Consider the following 23,926-nt stretch of genomic DNA (forward strand, 5'->3'; position numbering starts at 1 on the left):
CAAATCTCTTATGAGATCCTAATTTTACGCAAATACGTTTGTGTGTTTTCCGTGTGTACTTTTTTCGTGTTTTTATGATGGGCTCGTGTACTGCGTAACTGAGAAGGTCGGTTTTATGTATTTGTATAAGTTTATTTTTCTGTATGGGGATTGGGAATGATCTGCTAACCTAAAACAATAAGGCAATTCAAAGGTTAAATGTGAATAGTCAAATTCATTCAAGTTAAAGTAAGACCTCGTATTTTTTACGGTTTGGGAAAACGTTTTCTATCTGACGTCACGGTCTGAAAATTCGATCATACTAAACTTATTAACTTCGGATAAAATTGAATATGTGAATTAGAAGAATATTATGTTGTGTAAATAGAAATATAATCTAAGGAGTGAACTAACTCATTTTCAACTGAAAAAAATGATATTTTCTGCTTGTGTAATACACTCGACGTCAAATAAATCGCACCTCCCGCGACAAGCACTTTCACACGACATGCATTCCCACTTCCCACCAATATTGGCACCATTTAAAAGCCTAGTTCTTATAAAATAAAGTTTTATAGCTAATGAAGATATTGACTTATTTCGCGAAATATCAAAAGCAATACAAGAAAAGTCTATAATGAATCAGCCAAATATATTTAAAAAGTTCCGATTTCATCCAGTCTTTATCCATCCACCTAAACACATCGCCTCTTTGCCGATAGTTGGGCCATTACGCCCGCCAATGAGTCGCAACAAAAACAAATAAATACCGAACTTGCGAGGCCTCCAGTCACCTCCGAGGTGTGTGACGTCACGGGCAGATCCTGGATTTATGGCTCAAGGAGACAAACAATCGGTAAATTATCAGTGAAGATTTATCGGGCTCTCCCCGCGCTAGTGCTGCGATAAATGTCGATGGATGGCCAAAGTTGCTGTGGGATTTGGCTCAGCTGTTTAGTTAGGTATATTGACATAGTTGCGGGCGTGCGACATTTATGCCCGTTTTATCAATCTCTAATTTTTAAGTGACCCCTATGGAAACAAAATTCCTGTTATGTGTTACCGTAGGAGTCACTTAAAAATTAGGGATTGATGGTAAAAAGTCATGCAGGCCGCCAACAACCGGCCATTATGGAAATCATTGGGGGAGGCCTATGTTCAGCAGTGGACATCCTATGGCTGAAATGACGATGATGATGATAGTGAAAACGGGTATAAGTGTCTAGTACAAAAATCGCATTCCCCGCGCTTACGCACGTATTGTGACTATTTTGTGAACTTGCCTATCTTAGACTCCTGTTCTGCGAGTGCTGCTGGATTAAGTTAATTTTAATTCGTACATTGCCCGTGGCATTAATTACAATGTAGTATGATGAAAAGTTGAATTTTTCAGATGGTGACCGTAAGATATTTCATCATTTCAGGCTTAAATGAATCTGGCTGTTTGGTAAAAAAAAGTTGCTTCAAGTTGTGATGTAATCTTATGCCATCAGTGAGATCGAACCATGTTTAACGATTAAGGTTGCGATTGTAGCTCATAATACTAACGAAAGCTCGCAATAAATAGAAAGAACATTTAAGATATTATATCGATATTTACATCGCGATTTATCGACACCTCCCAGCTCTACCGCCTTGCAGGTGCGCCTACTGTATAAAACCACTATAAATAATCCGCCGGTGACTGCGCGAAGCTCACGCTGATTGTTCACGGTAATTCTGGCACGCATTGTACTGACGGCGAATGGAAATCTTTGACATCATGGCACTTATTTAACTGTCATATGACAAAAACAATCATAATAAAGATACCTACACACAAGTACTTCTTACATTGATAGACTAGGTATCAATGTCAGCTATCAGTTGTTTACATAAAGCTTACATAAAGTTATTTGAAAATAACACTCAGCTATTGCAAGTATTCGTTACTGGCAGGTGGGTGTATTAGTTAATTTAATGTATGCTGGCTTTCATTTTCAGTCAGTAAAGATTTTATTATTTTTTTATTTCGCAATTAAAATATCCGCTAGATGGCGGGACGTGCACGTGGGGTCTGACTGCTGCGTGATTGGTGGATTTTGACATATCTGTCAATGTCATGTCAAAAATAACCAATCATGCAGCATTTGGACCTCGCGTCTACGTATTGCCATCTGGCGGATTTTTCATTCGCGAAAACCCTCATTCCATACACCGTCTTAAAGAATTCGAAATTCAAAGAATTTGAAATTCAAAAATCATGTCACCGTTTTGTCAAAGGAGTCGCATTCAAAGTCAAACGCTTTGCTCTCTACTTTACAGCACTGGCACGAACCCTTTTGAGCCAAAATTCTCAATTGCAATTCCGACGGCATTTCTTATTTACGGAACAGATTACAAACTGTCGGGAATTTAATAGCGGTATTAATAAATCAAACTCCATTTTGGATTGTTAAATAGAGTTGCACATCTGTATTATTATTAATTTCCCGCCATTACCGCTCGTAAATAACATGGCCGTCGCATTAAAATATTTCCCAAGACATAACGTTACATTTAAACGTTTGGTGGACCGTGTAATAAAGAACGGCAAATGTTTACGGATGTAAACAATTACGGGATAATAAATGGAGATTATTGTGTTTATGGAATTGAAATGTTTGTTACAAAAGGAAATGTGAAAATGTTTTTATAACGTCCATGATTCTAGCTTTCGTTGCGTAATCTTATAAACAACGACGTAACGAGTTTAGCAAAGGTTTTTGTGTAATTTTGATTTATAATAATCTTAAAATAAGGCGACTAAATCGTACTTAATATGATAATATTCTTTTGAAAAATGATTTAATTACATATACTTTGTTAGGACCTAAAGTTAAGTAACAAATATTCAACCAAAACGTAGGTAGGTACCGTCGCTCGTGCAGTCAAAAAATAACTAACCTACAAAAAACTCCGCAACGGACACAAACTATTGAATTAAAACTATATTTATGGCTCTATTGAAATACTGCAAAACATTGAATGGACAGAAAAATAAAGATTATGGCCGGGGCCTGGATTTATAACTGTAACGCTGAGCGTTGCGGACGCGACGTCTATTCAATTGCACCGTATAAATTCCCCTGTCGAAATTTTCAGAGCAATGTTCACTTGCCGCGTATATTGAATTCGCAGTTTATAGGCGCTTGTTTCGGTTCTATTCAAATGTTTTACTTTGTGACTTTGATGATGTTTATTCGAAAACCGTAATGTTTTGAGCATTTTGTATTCTAACATTTATAAATTGTTTACATTATCGGTATTGAAATGTGTTTATTTGTTTAATTTACGCTGCAATCATATTAGAATCTAGATATCTTCAACAATCTAGTTAAAAATACATTCATCTCACAAATCAATGTAAACGCAGTTGTAATAATCGGCAACGCGGTTGGGCGCCACATTAGGTTCATGTTGCCTGTTCGCGTCCACTGCCCTATTCAAATCCTAACAACGGATTAATCAAAACACTAACAAGACCTACAGACTTAGTATTTTCTACCGTTTTTAAAGAAGGACGGGGCACATCGTAGCAACTCTTGTGTAGCTAGAATTTCATCGCCAATATGAGCCCAACCAGTGAAGGCGCAGTTTGTCCCTGGGGAAAAGTTTTTAAAGATCTGTCTGATCTGATCTGTCGTCTGGAAATTTAATACGCGAATTCGTAGGTTTTTTAATCTGGTATTTTGTTACCATATTTTTTATTGTATATTAAGGTGGACGCGCACAGGTGACGTGACCCTACCCCTCCCCCATTTGCCCACATTCGCTCAATTAACGTATCGGCGGCCTTACGCGTGTTTGCATTGGTTCGTTATAACCGTGTTTGGTTAGCACTTCTCCGTAATTTCCGCTCCTATGTTATTCCTACAGGATAATTCATCCAATTATCCCTATTTGCATTTGTGGAACGCTTTAATCGTAATTATTTTAGGGTTTGTGTAACAGACAATAATTTAATTATGTGAAATTGAAATGATAAAAATAAAACACTTCTTACTTTTATAAATAAATAAATAAATAATAAATAAAAAGTTTTTATTTCGAACAACTCATAAGTTCATAGTGTGGTTAGTAAACACACCTTAAATGCTAATGTTAGTAATCTTTATCAAGTGATTATTATTTTCCAATATACGTAATATCAATATTATAATTAAATCAAATCAAATAAAAACCAAAAAAAAAGAAATATTAAAATCAATAAATTAAATAAATTAAATCAATAAATCAAATTAAAAATCAAACTAAATTAAATTAAATCAATTAAAATGTGACTAAATTAAAAATCAAAAATCAAACTAAATTCAATCAATTAAAACCAAATAAATAAAAGTAAATAAATAAATAAATTCAATTCAATTCAAATCAATCCAATTCATTCATTAACAGTCAATAATAGTTATGTTAAATCACCCTAAGCACCAGACACTTCCAGATAGGTGATGTATACCTATTGGCTAAGGTCATGAGAATGCTGTTGCTACTGGCACGCAATCTGTTTATCAAGGATGCTGTCTTTTTGCGGATTATAGCCTGGAAGCCATCAACATTGTGACAAGCAAACATCCCTGACGCACTACAAAAGCGCGGCAGCCCCAGCAGCACTCTGAAGACGTTATTATATTGGATGCGCAAGGTATCCAGAGACTTTTTGGTATGATTGACCCAAAGACTTCCCGTGTAAAAGATCTGACAATATGCTTTGAAAAGTGTGATCTTTACTTCATCGGTACAACGGGAGAATCTGCGAATCAGCATATTTCCTCTAACAGCCAGAGCTCTGCGCTCTCTCTCAATGTCTACATCGTCCTTGAGGTCGTCGGTGAGGAGGTGTCCCAGGTATTTGAATTTAGTGACGCGTTTTATGTTCAGGCCGTTAAGGGTAATTGTAGGTGGATCGTCACGAGACCCACCGACGGCCCCAAAGACCATGTATTCCGTCTTTTTGACATTGTATAATAGGCCATGTGCAGCCGCGTAGCCCTCACAAACTCTCAACATTTTTGCAATGGAACTACCAGTCGGGCCGAGCAGCACTATATCATCTGCGTAACTGATATTGTTTATACTAACTCCATCAATCCGACATCCTACCCTCATGCTGCTCAGCTCGACTATGAGGTCATTTACATACAAATTGAAAAGCTTTGGTGACGTCAAGCCACCCTGCCTTACTCCACACTCCAGTCTGTATGCATCCGAGCATACATTTGCCCACTTAACCACATTTGTTTGATTAGCATACCAATACTGAAATATATTCAGGATTTCTTCCGGTAAATGCCTGTCTCTCAACTTATTCCAAAGCGTGTCATACGATACGAGGTCAAAGGCCATCGTATCGTAATTATTTTAGGGTTTGTGTAACAGACAATAATTTAATTATGTGAAATTGAAATGATAAAAATAAAACACTTCTTACTTTTATACTTGGAGTAAATTACTTAGAACTTTACTCTGAGGTCGTGATGCTTAGGCTTTCGAGATAATATAAAAATAAGCAACTAGTGGGACTAATGGCTATGACTAAGCAACTAGAGACATGGGAAGAGGTTTTATTTTCAGGATCCAAAATAGTCGTGAATATAGGTACTCATGGGGCACGTCGTGTTGTATAAAAATCAGTAGTATTTATATCAGAATAAACTTCCCCACCGCCAACAGGAGGCGTGTCGTAAGAGGCGACAAAATCCCTGCAGCACCGGACGGGCAGCAGCGTCTGCGTGCGAAACCTTATAAAAAACTGCGATCGCCAACCCGCCTGCCAAGCGTGGCGATTAAGGCAAATCCCCCCCATGGAGAGGAAATCCTTGGGGGATGCCTTTGTCCAGCAGTGGACGTCTTTCGGCTGAAACGACGAAACTTACGTTTTGTCATAATTCTACTGCTTAAATGCAACTGGTCCTATAGTAAAAGCATTAAAATCCCAAAAAACTCCCTGTACTGTTTCTATGGAGATTTTTTTATGTAAGGTAAGGTTTTTGAATTAATCTTCGATACCAAAAAAGTGCTCGTGTGGTGACGGCAGAGTAGAATACATTTTGTCACCAACCCCTACTCTTCCCGCGGGTGTCGTAAGAGGCGACTTAGGGACTACACATCAAACAGAGAACGGGCAGCAGCGCTCTCTGAAAAACATCAATCTTTGAAACTGCGATCTCCAACCCGCCTGCCAAGCGTGGAGATTATGGCAAAACCTTCCCCTATAGTGGAGGAGGCTCATAGTCCAGCAGTGGACTGTAAAGGGCTGTTGATGATGATGATGACCAAAAAAGTATTTCAAGAACAGGAGGCACATTTTCCTAGTGACTGAGTTTCTTTAGCTGTTTCTTCTCAGCACTGGCCCATTTGTAGTCCCGAAGCAGTGATAGTAATAAAGTAATAATGGGACGTGTAAAAGAGCTTTTTAAAAAGCCTACCTGCAAAATAAATGAATTTGAATCCTAAGGGCCTTAAGAGAATATGCGTTATACAGTATAATATATTGTGTTGTCGTTGTTTGTTGACACTGATTACAGTGCACTCGTTAATTATGCCCATCGTTAACGAAGTCTACGCTAACGAGACGTAGGATTAACGTGGCCGTAATCAATCGTGATATTACATGCAAAGCCTTTATTGACTAATCAGATTGTGTTCGCTATATGTACCTTCTATGTACAGATGTAACATGTAATGTATCAAGCTACAACTGTGGCGTCTGTGTAATAGGGGTGAATTTGCAACGAAAATGATGATGTGCGCTCCTATATTCGTTCTAAAATTAATCTATAGTCTGGTCTCTGAGCACGTAGATTTTTGTCCAATGACCCCAAGCTACCCATCCTTATCGCTCGCGCGTAATTATATTGCTGTCGCGACTGTGCGACGGGCGCCTGCAGTGAGTGTGCGAGCGCGACAGCAACATAATTATGCGCGAGCGATAAGAATGAGTAGCTTGGGGTCATTGGACAAAATTCTACGTGCTCAGAGACCAGGCTTTAGAAGTAGGTCAACCTACTACAAAATGGTCTATTTCTCCAATTGATTTTAAACCTTATCCCTCTTATTAATAAAAGTTACACCCTAGTTGAACTCTGGCTTAAATCCTAAGTGTTATCCTAGCTGAGTTCATCCTAGGTGTAACTTTTCATTAATAATCAAAATTCATATTAAAAACAGACCCCGTTTTTAATATGAATTTTGAAATTACTTGTCGCAAAATCCAATTTATACTTATGTGAATACCAAAGTTTATATTAATTAATCCACTTTGAAAACATAAACACACATAAATAACTCATATAAATAATTAACTCGTGTTTATTTACTATTAATAGGCCATATATTTATTCCAATTTCAGAACGCACAAAAGCCGCGTTGCGTTATTAAAATTTTAATAGGCCAACGGGCTTGAATATTTCACAGTAAATATTATACATCAAAGTTTACATATTTGTGCTAGCTGTTCACATTCATCGAACAATATTTGCCCGATAAAATGATGGAAATTTTGGAACTGGTAGGTATTCACTGAATTCCTACCTAGGGTTATTCAATTCAAAATTTAAATAACTGTTATTGATTTTAAGTCATTAAAAATAAGTAAGAAGGAAACTATTACTTAAGCCTGGCGCTGTTAGACTTGACAGAGTAAAGTAGATTTGCAAAAAAAAAATGAAAGCTAAGGCTGGGTTGCACCATCTTACTTTGACTGTAACAAACGTCAACAATCTGTCAAACTCCATACAAAATGCACCGGTTATCGTCATAGTTACCGTTAAAGTAAGGTGGTGCAACTGAGCCTTACTATTTTAATTTTAAAGAAAACTTGTTTAGTTTATACCCGACGGCTTTCAGTGAAAAAAACCGGCCAAGTGCGAGTCGGGCTCGCACACCGAGGGTTCCGCTGTACAAACGTAGCGGTTTACAATTTATGACGTATTAAATCAAATTACTTACTTGATTCCGTTGCGAGTAGTGGCGAATTTCAAAATATGCGGTATGATTATTTTTCCTATATTTGCATTATAGGTAGGTACCTACCTCAGCGTTTTGAATTTTTGCGTTGATTTAGAATTTCTCACAGTTTAGAGGCAATTAGATTTAAGAAGTGTTTGATATGAATTTCAACTTTAATATCTCTACGCGTTCATGTGAAAAAGGGTAGGTAGTAAGTTTATAATTATTAAAAAAATATTTTGTCATGTAAGCAAAAATAATATTTTAAATTTTATATAACTTCAAATTTATCATTTTCGCAATTTATCCTTTATCTACTATATAACGTTACTTCGTGCCGAATTTCAAGATTCTGAGTTCACAGGAAGTACCTTGTAGGTTTTGATTCCCTAGCGTGTGACGGAAATTCGTCTAAGGTGTCGGTATAAACTGCTGTATCTTTTGATCGCGTTAACTTAGAAGTTTGATTTTTTTACTTCTTAAAGGGACAATAGAGGTATTTGGTATAAATTTCAATTTGATACCTTTATTCGTTCGTGAGAAATAACGTAGTAAGTTTCATTTTATTAAAATATTTTTATTATATTATATAACTAAAAAAATGTAATTTTCGCAATTTTTCCTATATTTGCATTATATGACAATGCTTTATGCCAAATTTCAAGATTCTGAGTTTACGGGAAGTATCCTGTAGGTTTTGATTCCTTTGCGAGTGTCGAAAATTTGTTGAAAATATCGACATAATCGGCTGTATCTTTTGATTGGCTTGGCTTAGAAGTTTGATATTTTCACAGCTTAAAGGGACAATAGACCTGAGTATTTCATGTGAATTTCAGCTTGATACGTTCACGCGTTCTTGAGATAAAGGGTCTTGACAGACGGACGGACGGACAACAAAGTGATCCTATAAGGGTTCCGTTTTTTCCTTTTGAGGTACGGAACCCTAAAAATAAGCATTAATAATAATTATTAAGAAAAATAGTGCCTAGGAATTGTTAGCGAATATGATGTCAACTTCCCAATCGCAATTCGAATCTCGGGATGTACTTAACCCATCCATAAGCTTAGAGCTGGTCGAAGGGGCATACGGGCAACGCGACAGTCCGCCATTTTACATGTATTGCAGGAAATTGGCGCGCGCCTAGGGTTGCCAGGTCAAAAATATCAAAAGCCGGACACAGTACTTACTTTGGCCGGACATTTTACCCTAAAAGCCGGACATGTGACGGGGGGAGGAGGGTGCAATTAGTGTCATAGCTCACGAGTGAGTACTATCATCATCGGTTGCCCAACATCCTGATGCGTGCACTTCATATTATTCTGTCGACTTTCGCCTGGTGCGGCAGCCTAATAAAAAGCCTAACAAAAGCCGGACAGACCGGACGAGAGAATATTTGGCCGGACACGACCGTAAAAAGCCAAACAAGTCCGGCTAAAGCCGGACACCTAGCGACCCTACGCGCGCCCGATCCGAGGGCCCGCGTCCAGTGTCAAGCGGGAGATATACGTGGCAGAGGAATAGGCTCGAGTTCTGAAACGGGCGAACGAAACTTGAGCATAATTTGAGCCTGGGAATCGGTGAATTTTAATATCTAAACCAATCTGAAGCCTGAATTTGAACCTAGCTTTTTTAATACAGAACAAAGCAGTTATTTGACTACACATCCTAGTTTAGGATGCTACATACCTGCCATGTAAGTGCCTCGTCACTCGCGCCTTGACTTTTCAAGGCCTTTAAGACTTTTAAAGCTATTAAAACAAGAACCCTTGCCCGAATCTTTAACCTACAGACTTTAACTTTGACCTACAGACTTTAAAGTTCACCATATGTAGAGATGTTCGTACATGATGCAGGCTGTGTTCACTTAGGTTTGATCGCAAAACGCAACTAGTTCCTTATACCAAGGTATGCCAAAAATAATGTCCATTTCTTTCAAGTGCTTCTTATGAAACACATTATTATCTTGCTATTTCATAGCTAGCAATGTATTACTGTAGCACCAGCCTAACCCTATATTCATTGAATAGCTCTGCATTGAATAGCGCCGCTTTGAAACTGGTATGTGGCTTTAACTGCCGTTTGTGTAATAATTAGTCCGTACAGGCGTGCGCCGGAATGGGACTCAGACTGGTAGTTTGCAGGACTGCCAATAGCTTAGCCCATATATGCCCAGAACTATTTAGGTCTCAGTAATTTGTTATATTTACAGTTTCTTTATAAAGGTAGAAGGGAAGCGCTGGACGCAGGCCGCTACCAATCGATCAACATGGAAAGCACTGGGGGAGGCCTATGTTCAACAGTGGACGTCCTATGGCTGAAATGATGATGATGATGACAGTTTCTTTTAGAGGCATCGCAAGAAAACATGCAGCATTGGGTCGTTTTCGTGCCTCTGGGCATATATGGGTTAACGTAAATCTACTTTTGATCTTTAAATTCAAACTCTGTACTACTTTGTTGGCCTTTTTCTGTCCACTTACACCCTAAATAAAACATTCTGGATGTTTTTTCCGACTTTTTTGTCTAAGGGGCTGCATAACCTATGCCTTCCCGTTTTGATCAATGTCTATGATATTATACTAATTGAAAGGAACTTCTAAAATCAATTATTAGTTTTTTTATTAATTTTAACAGGCAACCCTGTCGCTTGGTGATGTACAACATGCGATTCTAGCACTACAGCGCTCACTGAGAAGAGCTTATTTGCGTTCCGAAATGAAAGCTTCAGTATACTCGTACCTATGTCCCGCTGAAAACAACTTTGAACATTGCTATGAGAACCAGTTTTGGTATTGATAAGCCTTTAATTTACACCTTAATTAATTTAAAGACCCTTTGTAAATACGCAAGACTTAAACATTGAAGAGTAGGTAATATTTGGAACAATTGGCTGAGTAGCTACCACCATCTTACCTAAGTCTGCCGCCATAACAACAATGTTAACAGCATTGTTTTGTTCCGGCAGTTAGAGGTAAGAGCCAGTTCCTCCGTAGTTGAGGATTCCGGACTTTTTGAAAGGTCTACATTATTCCAGATGGATATATTTTATGGAAATCTATTACGAATAACTAGTCTATTATATCCTAAACGTATTATCGTCCTAAATAAAAATACAGCCCAAATTGGCGTTCCACTTTTTCATTCACAAATTACCGGCTGCCTCCGAGAAATATGATAAGAAAGTGTATTTTTATATTGGCAATAAGATTACATCTTACGAGAGTCTTCCATTTGGGCTCATCAAATATTCCCGGCACCAGGGCTGCCAACTTTAGAACATGTGGTAAATTCTCCCGCGTGTTTTGTCAAATTTTAATATGGACGATAACACGCAAGCACACCTTATTTTTATTGGCAATTCATTCAATCAAAATAAATACTTATTATTATAAAAAATAGGTATTATTATTGTATCGATATGAATCTTCAAATCGAAACCAATAAAGCTGTTTACGTTTTCATTAAAATTCTTCTTCTTCGTCGCTACACTCTTGCCAGAGTGGTCGTGGTCGTCACACCAGGTCCGGTGGCAAGTCTCACAATCCGTCGCCATTCCTCCCGCACTGCAGCCTTTCTTGTGCACTCGTGGAGTGGACCATTGAGTGCGGTTTTGATCTGGTCAGTCCATCGCATGGGCGACCTGCCGCGCGCTCTTGTGCCCTCAACCTTCCCCTGCACGACAAGTCGTTCAACAGAAGCGACGTCTCCACGTGTTATATGGCCAAAGAAAGTGAGTATACGACTTTGGACGATGGAAGAAAGACGCTGTTTGACATCAAGCTCTTGGATGATCGAGACGTTGGTTCGGAACTCTGTCCAGGTTATGCCAAGCATCCTTCTCCAGCACCACATCTCTAGAGCGTCTATCTTCTTCTTCTCACTTTCTCTCAGAGTCCACGTCTCAGCACCGTAAAGAAATTAAAAGAAATTAAAATAGGTAAGCCTTAAAAGATTGGGTATGAAACATTTTGTAAAAAAATTCCAAAGCTTTGAAATATTCCTTTTCTAAAATTAAAAAGAAAAATCCAGCCTCAATTATTTAATTTTCTATTTCAAAAATTTTATTTTTGTTTGATGTAAGGTTTTCTTGTAACTGCTTTAACAAAAGGTGTACTGAATTTTGTCCTTAGATCTCCCTAATGTCACTACTATAATTTACTTGTCCTTTTGTAAAATTCTAAGAAGGTGACCCTGTCTGGTGGGCTGTTGTTAGCTAGTTGCCGAATCATTTTTCCCTGTCGCACAAATGTATTGTACAATACGAAAAAGTGTCTTATTTTTCGATAAAAAGAGGTATCGTAGAAAATGTTTTCCACGTTAAAATGTATCTTTACTTACAGTATTTGGAAAGGTGGATTTTCGTCTGCTAAAGATTTTCAGTAAATAATATTTACTTGCTATAATAATACACAAAATAGATAACTGTAAGTATGCGAGATATTTAATTAATTCATAAGAATTTGTATAAAAATATGCCCTGGTATTTATTATTGACTTGAACTTGATACTAATACCATCCGTATTCAATTATACCAATAATTTAGAGTACTAATAATAAAAAAACTGATTTTTAGCTCGTTTCACATATTTTTATAACAAACTACGAACCTAATTCTTTTCAAAGCAAGCTTAAAGCTCCCACAAACCATGCGACTAGACTGAATTCAAAAATGCGGTTGATTGACTTTTTAGTTTTTTACTTTTTTAATAACGCGTCCGAATGTAGGAAACGTGTATTCCCGAAGATTATCCGCTCATCATAGCCCGGGAGCGCCATAATCCTTTATAGATACTTGCAAAACGTCACCGTCAATGCACGAGCTTAGCGCAAACCGCGGGCAAGTCCGGATTGCCTGCGATAAGGGTGGAGCCATGATATCAGCGGGTCATTTATTTGTTTATTTGAAGTAACGCACAAATTAGGTGCCAAACTTTACCACAGTACCACTGCTATATTGTGAAATACCGAAATGAGGATCAGTACTGTTGTAGAAAATTCAATAAAACTAGTATCTACGTTAATCTTTAAGACATAAGAAAGATATATCTTTTTGAATTATCCAAATCGGACCATTACTTACGAAGATATTAAGTAATAAACATAGGCCGTTTTTGCCGCTAAAAGTCAACGTACGCAGGGCCGCGTGACGTCATTATATCCGAATCGAGCGCAGCCGGCGTACTATTGGGATGGAAAATATTTTTTTCCAGCTAAACCATCAGTTTTAGAAAAAAACTTTTAATAACATTTATTCATCAAAATAAAGTAACCTATCGACCAGTAATTTAAAAAAATAAAAATTGTGAAAATTAAGTATCGCTATGTCCAAAAACCACATTTTCATAGGATTCGATGCAATGCGGAGACGCGGTTGGGGTGAGTGTAACTTAATGATTGTTTGTATTGAACATAATAATACATAATATGATGCTAATACCCAGTTTCTGGCCTGGGGGGGGGGGGGGGATAAGTCATACCCAGCTTCTGGCCTTGGTGGGAGGGGGGGGAGAGGCAAGTCATGCCCAGTTTCTGGCCTGGGGGGGGGGGGGTAAGTCATACCCAGCTTCTGGCCGAGGGGGAGTCATACCTAGCTTATGCTTATGGACTGGGGGAAGGGGCTAGCCTTACCCAGCTTCTGGCTTGGGGGAGGGTGGGGGGGGGGGTCAAATCATAACCAGTTTCTATGGGCTGGGGGGAGGGGCTAGCCTTACCCAGTTTCTAGCCTGGGGGGAGGGGGGATATGTAATACCCAGCTTCTGGCCTAGGGGGAGTCATACCCAGCTTCTAGGCTAAGATGGCTAAGACCAGCTGGTCCGCCCATGGGAACGGCGAATAGATAGGTAGGTACGTAGGTTTAACTCAGAAAAACTAAATAACAGGTAGGTATTGCGTGTACATCGAAATGATCTGCATAGAAATGTCTTGTAGCCTAGGCAGAGTGTATCTGCCTCAGCTATACCTTATTGTTTGAAGTAAATAAATTAATACTTATACATTTTTATATTTTACTTGGAAGAAGATGACTCTAACAACACTTATGAACACTTTATTTGAATAAATCGCCAAATATACCACCGCGGAGACCCCAATCGCGTCTCTGCGTTCCATTGAATCGTATGAGCGTATGGATTTTTTGCGTTATTTTTCACAATTTCTATTTTTAAAATTACCTATCGATAGCTTACTTTATTTATTCTGATGAATATATGTCATTACAAGTTTTTCTCTCAAACTGATAGTTTGGCTAGAAAAAAATATTTTCTATCCACGCAGTACGCCGGCAGCGTTCGGATCGGATACAGTGACGTCAACGGTCCCGCGCCGGGCGGTCAGTGAACTTTTTTAGTAATTTGGCCATAACTTCGTCAATTTTTGTCGTAGAACAAAAATTTTTGGACTGTGTATTAAGGATTTCTTAGCCCTATAAATCTGCATTCACAGCTAAAAATCGAAATGATCCTCATTGTTTCGATATCCAGATGTCTCGGATAGTAAATCAAATTGAAATGTCGAGGGAGACTAAAAGAAAGGACCTTATGCCCCTTTTTCACCATCAATCCCTAATTTTCAACCGACTTCAAAAAAAAGGAGGAGGTTCTCAATTCGACCCGTATGTTTTTTTTTTTCTATGTTTGTTACTCGATAACTCCGCCAATTATGAACCGATTTGAACAAACCTTTTTAAGTGACCCGTATGAAAACAAAATCTCTGTTATGTGTTACCACAGGGGTCACTTAAAAATTAGAGATTGATGGTGAAAACGGGCATTAATCTCTTTTTAATATGCTGAATTATGCTTATTGGTATTTAGTGGGTTTGTTACCTCTAAAGCTCTCCAAAGCGCATTTACATCCTAGCCTAGAGCATTACATTAAAATCGCTCGCAGCGTGGCCACACCTCTACCCTTGATTCAGAGTGACATAATAAAAATACGAGGTTTAATGCAAACCGCTCTGTCTGCGCTCGGATTAAAACGCTTTAAACTTGATACAACGCTCGCTCTTATTATGTCTCGATAAAAATTCCCACTTTGGATAGAAATTCCCACTTTGCATCCTTATTGTCTTGTTCGTGCCGATAAACAATGCAGAGTTATTTCTTAACAACTGTCGGGAAGCTGTTTCTTCAGTCTTTCCATTTTGCTTTAAAGCTGAAACTTTTTTAGTTAGGTACCACTGTTTATTTATAATAAGAGCTAGGCTGTTAACGTTCGATACATTTTGCCTTTTGTTATTTCATTTTACTTAAGATCAGCCTTTTTTATGCAAGTATCTAAATTTGGATTAATTTGTGAACTAACAAGTCTTTCTTCGTCGAGAGGTTATAGATTGAGAACACAAATTCATACTTATCGTAAGCATTCGCATATCCCATATGTGAAATGATTCTAGATCATTGATCGCCCATGCTAAAAGTAGCATAATTATCTTTTTAAATATAAGTAGACTAGCGTTCGCCCACGACTTCGTACGCGTGGATCCCGTTTTAACCCGGTGGAGTTTCGTAAAATCCTTTCTTAGCGGATGTCTACGTCATAGCATCTACCTGCATGCCAATAGATCACTATGTCAGTCAGTCAGTCAGTCACCTTTGAGTTAGATTTGCTTCAAGTACAGTAAAGTATTATTATTCTCATTATAAGTACAAACCATGTATTTTTGCATTTTGCGGCCTGCACGTGTCACAAATAGGCCCGAGATGAGATTTCTTGTAGAAAATTTACAAGTTATGCCTAATAAATACAGAAAGATCACTTGGAAGACGGAATACCTATAGGTACGTCCCTTTCTGAGAAAACTACTAGAGTACGAAGAATTCGTATTTTTCTGAGATTTCTATTTGCTATCTCGAAAGGACTTATTTATTGAATTTGAATCTCAAACGTAACTGAAATTAGATTTTTGAGTATTTACTTGAGTGGAATGCGAATAAAAACTTTTCTACGTGAATGTTTGCGAATAAACGAATCTCGTTTATAAAATAAAATTGGGTTTAGTTTGTACCTAAGTAAATCTAATTTGTATTCAGTCACATTGAAAAAAGGTTTGATGGAAAATTGGAAACATTTAATACGCAAAAACCTTTTAAGGGATATTACTTAGTTATGTACTTGTATGGATTGAGCATTATTTAATGAGTAAAGTACGTAAGGGGATTACACAAATTGCATTGTGCCATTTTACGGAGGTAAATGCGCTCATTAATATGAAAATCTTTTACTGTTCGAGCAAATATAATTGACGGTCTTCTTCAACGATCGTATGCTTGTTTTAAACCTGTAATACCACGATTTTCACGTTAACTCTTTTTTATGGTAAAATGTATAAGTAAGAAGGATATTTGCGTTTGAAATGATATCAGATACCCATATGACTATTCCAAATAAACTCAGTAAATCAGTAATGAACTACTCAAAAACTAATAACCTTACTTATGAACAAATTCCTTTTACGAGTACAAGATCCAGTCTATCTGCATATCGACATTAATCGAAATTATTCAGTGGCTCGTTTTTTGATCCGTAGGTAACTTTATTTAGCCGAGAAACATACCTTTTACTTACTATTTAGAATTTCTCATTAATATATTGTACTAGCTTTCCGCCCGCGGCTTCGCCCGCGTGAAAAAAAGGCTGTTTTTAGAGTTTTCCTGGAAATTTTTCGAATTTTTCTCGTCGTAAATACCATCCTTGGACTTCAACGAACATTAAAAAAAAAGAATTGGTAAAATTTTGGTCCAGGCGTTGTTGAGTTATGCGCTTACCAACACATATTGCGATTATTTTTTATATTACAGATTATAGGTTATTCAAACAATTATTTCTCCTCTTTCCAGACGAAGTGGACGTGATCGGCTACACGTCGAACCAGAGCGACAGCGAGTCGCTGGTGTCGGGCCACAGCGGCGACAGCGGAGTGGGAGTGCGCGCGAGACGCGTGCGCGCGCGCACGCCGCACGCGCAAGTCCACCACGCGAGCCACGCGCGCGCGCGCCGCGAGGCGAGAGTCTAGGTGGGTATTACCAGATAATTAGAGATAAATGTAGATGTTAACTTTCTTAAATAGTTTTTTTTTTTTTTTGAGAGAGAGTGGAATAGTTTCTCGCTATTTTGTACGAGCAAACTGTAAAAGTACGTGAGTCAATAATATTTACAAAAATGATGATGATGATGATAGTTATATACAATGTTTTTTTTTTATACATTTTTGTTTTTATATTTTTTTTTGTTTTTAATGTTATATAGTTATATGTATTTTTTTTTTGTTTTTTTTTATTATTTTTTTTTTTAGTCTAGGTGGGTATGAAGATCGTCATTATTTCAACCAGACGCAGTCCTGGATTTGTCAATAGGCCGTATAGGCTGCGGCCTAGGGGCGGCAGCGTCCTAGAGGCGGCAGATTTCAGATGACGCTTACTCGATTTCAGATGATAAAAGTTAAATAAAGATCCAACCCCACCCTAGCCTACGGGCGGCAAAACTGTAAATCCGCCACTGACCAGACGCCTCCCCCAATGATTTGGGGGCCATTCATTTATTACGTAAGACGATTTAGGGGGTTCGACCATGTCTTATTATAGTCCCGCTCGATAGTTCTTACGTAAGATCACAAAAATGCACAAAGTAAAATTTATACTTTGAAATAGCGCGGACAACCACGCGAGTGCCGAGTTTTACTTGGAGTGATGCTTTTCCTCGCTTGTGTACTAGTCGTCAAACGTGTACCTATTCGATTTTTGCTTCAGATTCTTACGTAATATTAAACAGAGGGGGAGGGGGGTCAAAAACTAGTGAAAATAGTCTTACGTAATAAATGAATGGCCCCTTTCCATATTGCCCGGTTGGTAGCGGCCTGCATCCAACGCCTTTCTGCTGCCTTTATGAGGTCGGCAATAGATCTTTTCAAGTTCATAAAATACATATTTTATGTAGTTTGAATTCATTTCATAAATGAAAGTCTGCTGAACGTAGACATAAGTTCTGTAGCAAAACTACGAAGCTCGTAGCACACTAGGATGACTCGTAGCGTCGTTACGAGATTTTTAATTCGACGGAATTTTGACATTTCAGAAGTGTTGTCAACATTGAAACATTCCCATTATGAATGGAGAGCATTTTCACAAATTAAAAAATAATCCTTTCTTGAATTTAAGGTTTCACTTGAAAAACTAAGGCTTAAAAATGTACTGATCATTTCAAAATGGTTAATTGAATTTTTATTATCATATTTTTGAAGTTACAAAAAAAGTTGGGAAATTATTTTTCTATTACTGGACTCCCTGGCCAATAATACATGGGTTACAAACCTTTTTTATGAAAATCCTTTTGTTAATAAAATCTTAGCTTCATAAAATAACCAATTTAACAAGATGCCAATTTTATAATCCAAGTTGATTATGATGACGATAATGATTATTGATGATCAATACATATTTTCGTTTATGATAATATGTTGTTTTACTGTGTTAAAACACGTTTTTTTCTATTTAATCTCTAAAATATACATAATAAGTAATTAGTGTACATTGAATTGACAAAACAAACAATAGTTCATTCTTGTAAGTTGTACTTGATGAAATTTGCATTTCATATTATTTATTAATAATTCAAAGCAAAAAAGGCTTATTACATCTGAATTGTCAAAAAATGACAGCTGTCAGAATTCCGTCGAATTAAAAATCGGACTATAGTTGTGTTATTCGTAGCACACCATAAATCATGTTTCAGGGACGTAATAGTTTGCAAACTTTTTAACCAGACTTTTGTTATTTATTATTAATTTTACAAATATTACATTACAACATTACAAGATTATTTCGATAAAATATTTTTTTATGCATTACTTACTATACTTACAAGTTTATTATAATTCTTTTATATGGATTATCATCATCATCATCATCATTTTTCAGTCAAAGGACGTCCACTGCTGAACATGGGCCTCCCCCAATGACTTCCACATCGCACGGTTGGTAGCGGCCTGCATCCAGCGCCTTCCTGCTACCCTTATCAGGTCGTCGGTCCACCTAGTGGGTGTTTATATGGATGTTGACTATAAATCGTACTTTTTTGTCTTTACAGGTGGGCGGAGCGCGGCGCGGGTCGCGAGGCCGGGCCCTCGCCGTTATACTTCGTAACGTTAACGTAGAACATTTTGTTGGTACATGTACTAAGGCGAATGTTGTTTCTGTGACTTGACGTGACCGCAGCCGCGACCGCGCCCGCCGCCTTCAATCCCTCACGTCCACACCTCAGACATCCATCACTCGAGTACAAAATTGCCAAAAATATCATTCAAAGTTTATTATTTTCACACAGATTTGTATTTTTATTTCCCTACGCGAGCTAGGCTCGCCCAACGCTGCAATATCGATGTCTATTCCATGCTAACATCGAACGATTCCATTTTTTGTGTTTAAAACACCTTTTGTGTGCAGAAGTGTATAATATATTTTTCACTTTATAATTTTATTGATATTTTAACTTTACATCTGTAATATTTTACGCTCTTTGTACAGCTTCAGGGGGTCGAGTTTAATTATTAATATATTGTTTAGTTTGTGAACACCGTGTACAAATGTGAAATAGACAGCCCCCCAAAGATTGACGTTATCTAATAACTTGTAAAGTGCTCATCTTATTTTTCTATTTATTATTAAATTTTGTATCGGAAGTATTCGAATATAAATTATACGGTCTTTGGAAAAGCGTTTTGAAAAAACTCTCTAGGTACTTATTGTTATTGATTTCCACAAAAATACGCTAATTTAGCTAATGTTGTATAAATAAATATCAATTTTATATTTTGTATATAATTATTTTTCTTGTATAAATTAATCAAATAGTTCTTAGATCTGTGAATGTTTTGCGGGATCACGCCGCTATAGGATTGGGTTCGTACACAAATAAAGGCCCACCAAAAAAAAAAAACAATTTTAGTACCTACATTTTAACATTAATTTTCATTAAATCCAAGTAAGTACTAACTGTTTGATGGCTATGAGAACTCTACGAGATAGTCACATAGATTGTTTCATTTGATTGCATAACTACATTGTATATTTTGTTATAAAATATAGATTTTAGTCGATTTATTCTTATACCTAATAGCTAATCTTGAAATCAGTTTGCTGGAGTTATAGACTTTTATACATGTGCCGTTAAACTTGAAATGATTTATATTTCTGTTAAACGCCGGAATCTAGTAGCAAATGAACTAAACAGGTTGTATAAGTTAGTCAAATACTTCAGAAAATGTGTAGGTGTAAGAATGTCGACTACGAATGTTCTACATCACTACTAACCATCGTATTGTTAAGTATTAATATTGAATAATAATGATCTCACTTCATCGTCACACGTCCATTCGAGTAATCTGTCATATACTTGTACAGTCAGCTGCAAAAATATGTGACTATCCACATTTATGACTATCTTTTTCATATTAATCAAATAGTAACAGATTTTTCATCTGACTGTTAATAAAATTTGTGAAAAGAAATTATTTTCGTATAGAAACGTTATCAAATAATTTCTTTGTACATCGACAATATCACAAGACATTAATATGTACATGAAGCGATATTTTGAACTTTTTATTGTAAAATCACGTGTTAATTTGTATGTTAATTAGTCACTAGATCAGTGTTGGAAAAGTCTTAAATGTCGCATAATTAAATGTTGTATAATTTCTTGTATCAGCGCGAGACAATATTACTTTAATGGATATTAATTTATGTAAACATTCATGTACCAAAAAAACATATTTATAACATGGAACGTAAAGCTGGACATCACTGTGTGGATTCGGATTTAGCAAAGAACTGCTATGAAAGTACACATATATTTTTGTTATACTATTGTATCTTGTAATAAATTGTTAATTCATTTTGTGGATGAACACGACTGAATTTGATTGTCTTTGTTTCTGTTTCGCCCGACTGGCCGCGAGCCCGTGAGACCACGCCCGTCGGCTGGTCTACTAATATTGTAAATTGTTTTAGGAATGGATGTAATGCTAAGGATAGTTGTAACGTATTATCATTTTGTAAGTATAATACATTTGTTTTAGAAATGACAGTCTGATCTCTTAAGGTAATGCGTGAAATCGGTATACGGCAGAGCCGTGAGCCCGTCGGCGGCCCTCGGCGCGTGTGTGGCACAACAGAGGCACAGACGTGGCACGGATGAGGCAAGAATTCGAACTTAAATAGTTCAACTTTTGCCACGTCTCCGTCATAATGAAGCCACGTTTTGAACATGTAACGCGCCCTACACTCACCGCTCCCCGCCGCCACAAGACTAATCATTTGATTATTATCGTAAAAACGTCCACTTTTGTATTTGTTTATGATATTCAACCATTTTAGAAAATTCTAAAAAAAGATTTTTAATTTTTGATTTATGATGTAGAATTTTAGAAAAGTACAAAAAACAGTCATTATTCCTGGTTAAAATATTTGTCGTCAACTGACGCTTTAATTAAATTAGGTAAATTATAGTCCATAATTGGAATGACTGAATTAGGATTGGCGCTAAAAATAATGATACTCGAGGAAAATGTTGTTTTTGAAAATTGTTGTTGTGTGGACGCTAGGTGGCCGGCGGGGTCAGTGGCCGATGCTAAGTCAGCTGTTTGCATCGCTGGACCCAACCACGATAACAATGAACGCGGCTAAAAATGGAACTATCGAAACATACAGTTTTTGGCAGATTTGTTTATAAGTGGCGCCCTCTTTACTATCGTGGTTGGATTACCAGCGCCTCTGTCAGATCCTGCCTCAAAAACGTCATCAAAATTATTTAACTTTCGGTAAATTATTTATGTATCGCAAAATTTATTTATTTAGAACCGTGCTTGTCATTGTCCAACGTACCGGTGTTTTGCTTTGGTCAGTTTTAACGGCCAGTCCTCCGTTCGGAACCTATAAGGAATAGTATTATGCGCCAAATTAGAAATTACAGCCCAACCGAGATCTATGTACAACGTTATTGGGGAATTTAAATCAATGGCCAATAAAACTTAAATATTCAAAGTCAAGTTGGTCAGTCTATAAAAGCTGCTGATCATAAGATCTTGGTAGATCTGTATAGCCTTGTAAGACTTTTTGCCAACCATTCCAACGGCATGAGCAACCATGTCGACTAAAGAAGATTGCTAACGTAAGTGTAGGTGGATAAATGATGGTAGAAGAATAATCTAAGTCAGGTGATGAAAAATTATGTTCTTGTAAAATTTTTCAGTTTTAGAATATTGTTTTTGCAACTGACTGTACCAAATATCTATCGCTAAATATATTTGATGAATGTCCACCAGTTTGAGGAGACCGTTAAGTTGCCTTACAGTGTAGTTGAATATGATTTGGCGTGTAATACAGATAATAGTTTTTCGCTAATTCGTATATTTTGCAACCGAGTGTACTGGGTGCAAGCGGCGACGGGATGCTATGAGAGTACAAATTCTGTATAAGCCCCTACTTGAGTGTTAATTCTAAATGTTAATTTTTAAAACACGAAACAGGGAGAAGTTGTCGCGGTACGAAACTAGTGTAGCGCGGGCGAAGATAGTCGCTATGAATACAGAGGCCCTATTCCGTTAAATATTTTCGATATATCCGTCTTTCTCACTCGACTGAGGTGTGAGGGAGACGGATAGATATTTAGGATGCGTTTAACGGAATAGACCCGCAGTCATCTCTGCCTTCGGTGTTGTCTGTTTCTTATTAAATTGTCTCTATCCTATTGCTACAGTGAGTTTTGTTTGCATCTTTCAAAGTTTCAATCTTCATGTAGAACACTAAACGATAAGACAGGTATATCACTGTAACGATAGGGTATTGGGCAGGTGCGCCGCACTATAGCGCGCACCTAATTTTAGATAAGAAAAACTGATCCTGTTGCGCTTTTCCTAACTTTCACCTTTATTTGACAGTTCAAGTGGTGTTGCCAGTTCCTACAGTGTTGCTACGCCTTTTTTGCGGGCGGTTTTTTGGAATAACGATGATCCTATTAGCTAAATTGGAATATTTAAAATAGACGTAGTTTCTAAAATAATCGCGTATTCGTAGCATCACTGTAACTAGATGTTACGGGCTCTGAGCTGTCAGAAGAAGTAAATTTAGAGAACGCGCGCCAAAATCAGCCCGTGTTATTAGAAAATGAAATTGCAATAAAATGTCCCTCAGCCGATCGTCGCAGCCCCAGCGTGAGATAACTTAGTCTCGTGTACATTGTTAGTCCGGCGTTGTAAAAAATTCAGCAAATGTAAATATTGGAGACAAAATTTTTATACAAATTATTTCGTAATATATTCTTGGACCAAGTTACGCGGGGGCTGCGACGGCGGTGCGGCCGCGGAGCCTAGACGGCGCTCGAGTCGATATGATCATGCGCATAATCATAAAATATAGTCAAATGTCCCTTGCAATGTCTTATAATATGACCCGATACCAACACTGTTTCTTTACGTTGCTAAATAACTTAGAGAACGCCTGATGAAATTGATATTGTGCTCGCTGTTTTTGTTATTCCTTCGTCTTTTACATAATTAATACCTTGTCAACTATTCGAACATTTTTATAATTCTCACACTTTTTAAATTCAAATCCTATATCCGTGTAATTTTTTGTGCAAACGATCGTTTTCGAATCGAGCGCTCGACACCCATGTACAGTCAGTCGGGAAATTTCCTTCAACTTGTGTTCATTCGACGCCGAGGTAGTGGCGTTCCAAACAAATGTTAATAGTTACAATTTAGTAAAATAGCAACACAAGTCAACGCTTACGAGTTTCTGCGGCTGACTGTACCCCAGGGTTGGCGACACGCAGTCGTTCTTCTGAACGTAGAGGCAAACATAGGTACTATTATGACTACTGCTAATGACTTGGCAGCATTATTCAATGTAATTGACGAATGTGGCACATATATGTAAAAAAAAGTTATAGAATTAATTTAATAAAATTATAAATAAAAATA

General features: G+C 37.3%; 1 protein-coding gene across 2 annotated transcripts in view; it reads left to right on the plus strand.

The window, feature by feature from the left end:
- The window catches only part of LOC135076061 (max dimerization protein 4-like), a 417,394-nt gene extending 393,468 nt beyond the window's left edge, over positions 1 to 23,926 (plus strand). For both annotated transcript variants that reach the window (XM_063970517.1, XM_063970516.1), the window contains exons 6-7: positions 16,788 to 16,963; positions 19,033 to 23,926. In XM_063970517.1, the coding sequence (XP_063826587.1) occupies positions 16,788 to 16,963 (176 nt within the window). In that variant the 3' untranslated portion in view covers positions 19,033 to 23,926. The remainder of the gene's footprint in view (positions 1 to 16,787; positions 16,964 to 19,032) is intronic.

The sequence above is a fragment of the Ostrinia nubilalis genome, chromosome 11, assembly GCF_963855985.1.
Source record: "Ostrinia nubilalis chromosome 11, ilOstNubi1.1, whole genome shotgun sequence".
Lineage (NCBI taxonomy): Eukaryota > Metazoa > Arthropoda > Insecta > Lepidoptera > Crambidae > Ostrinia > Ostrinia nubilalis.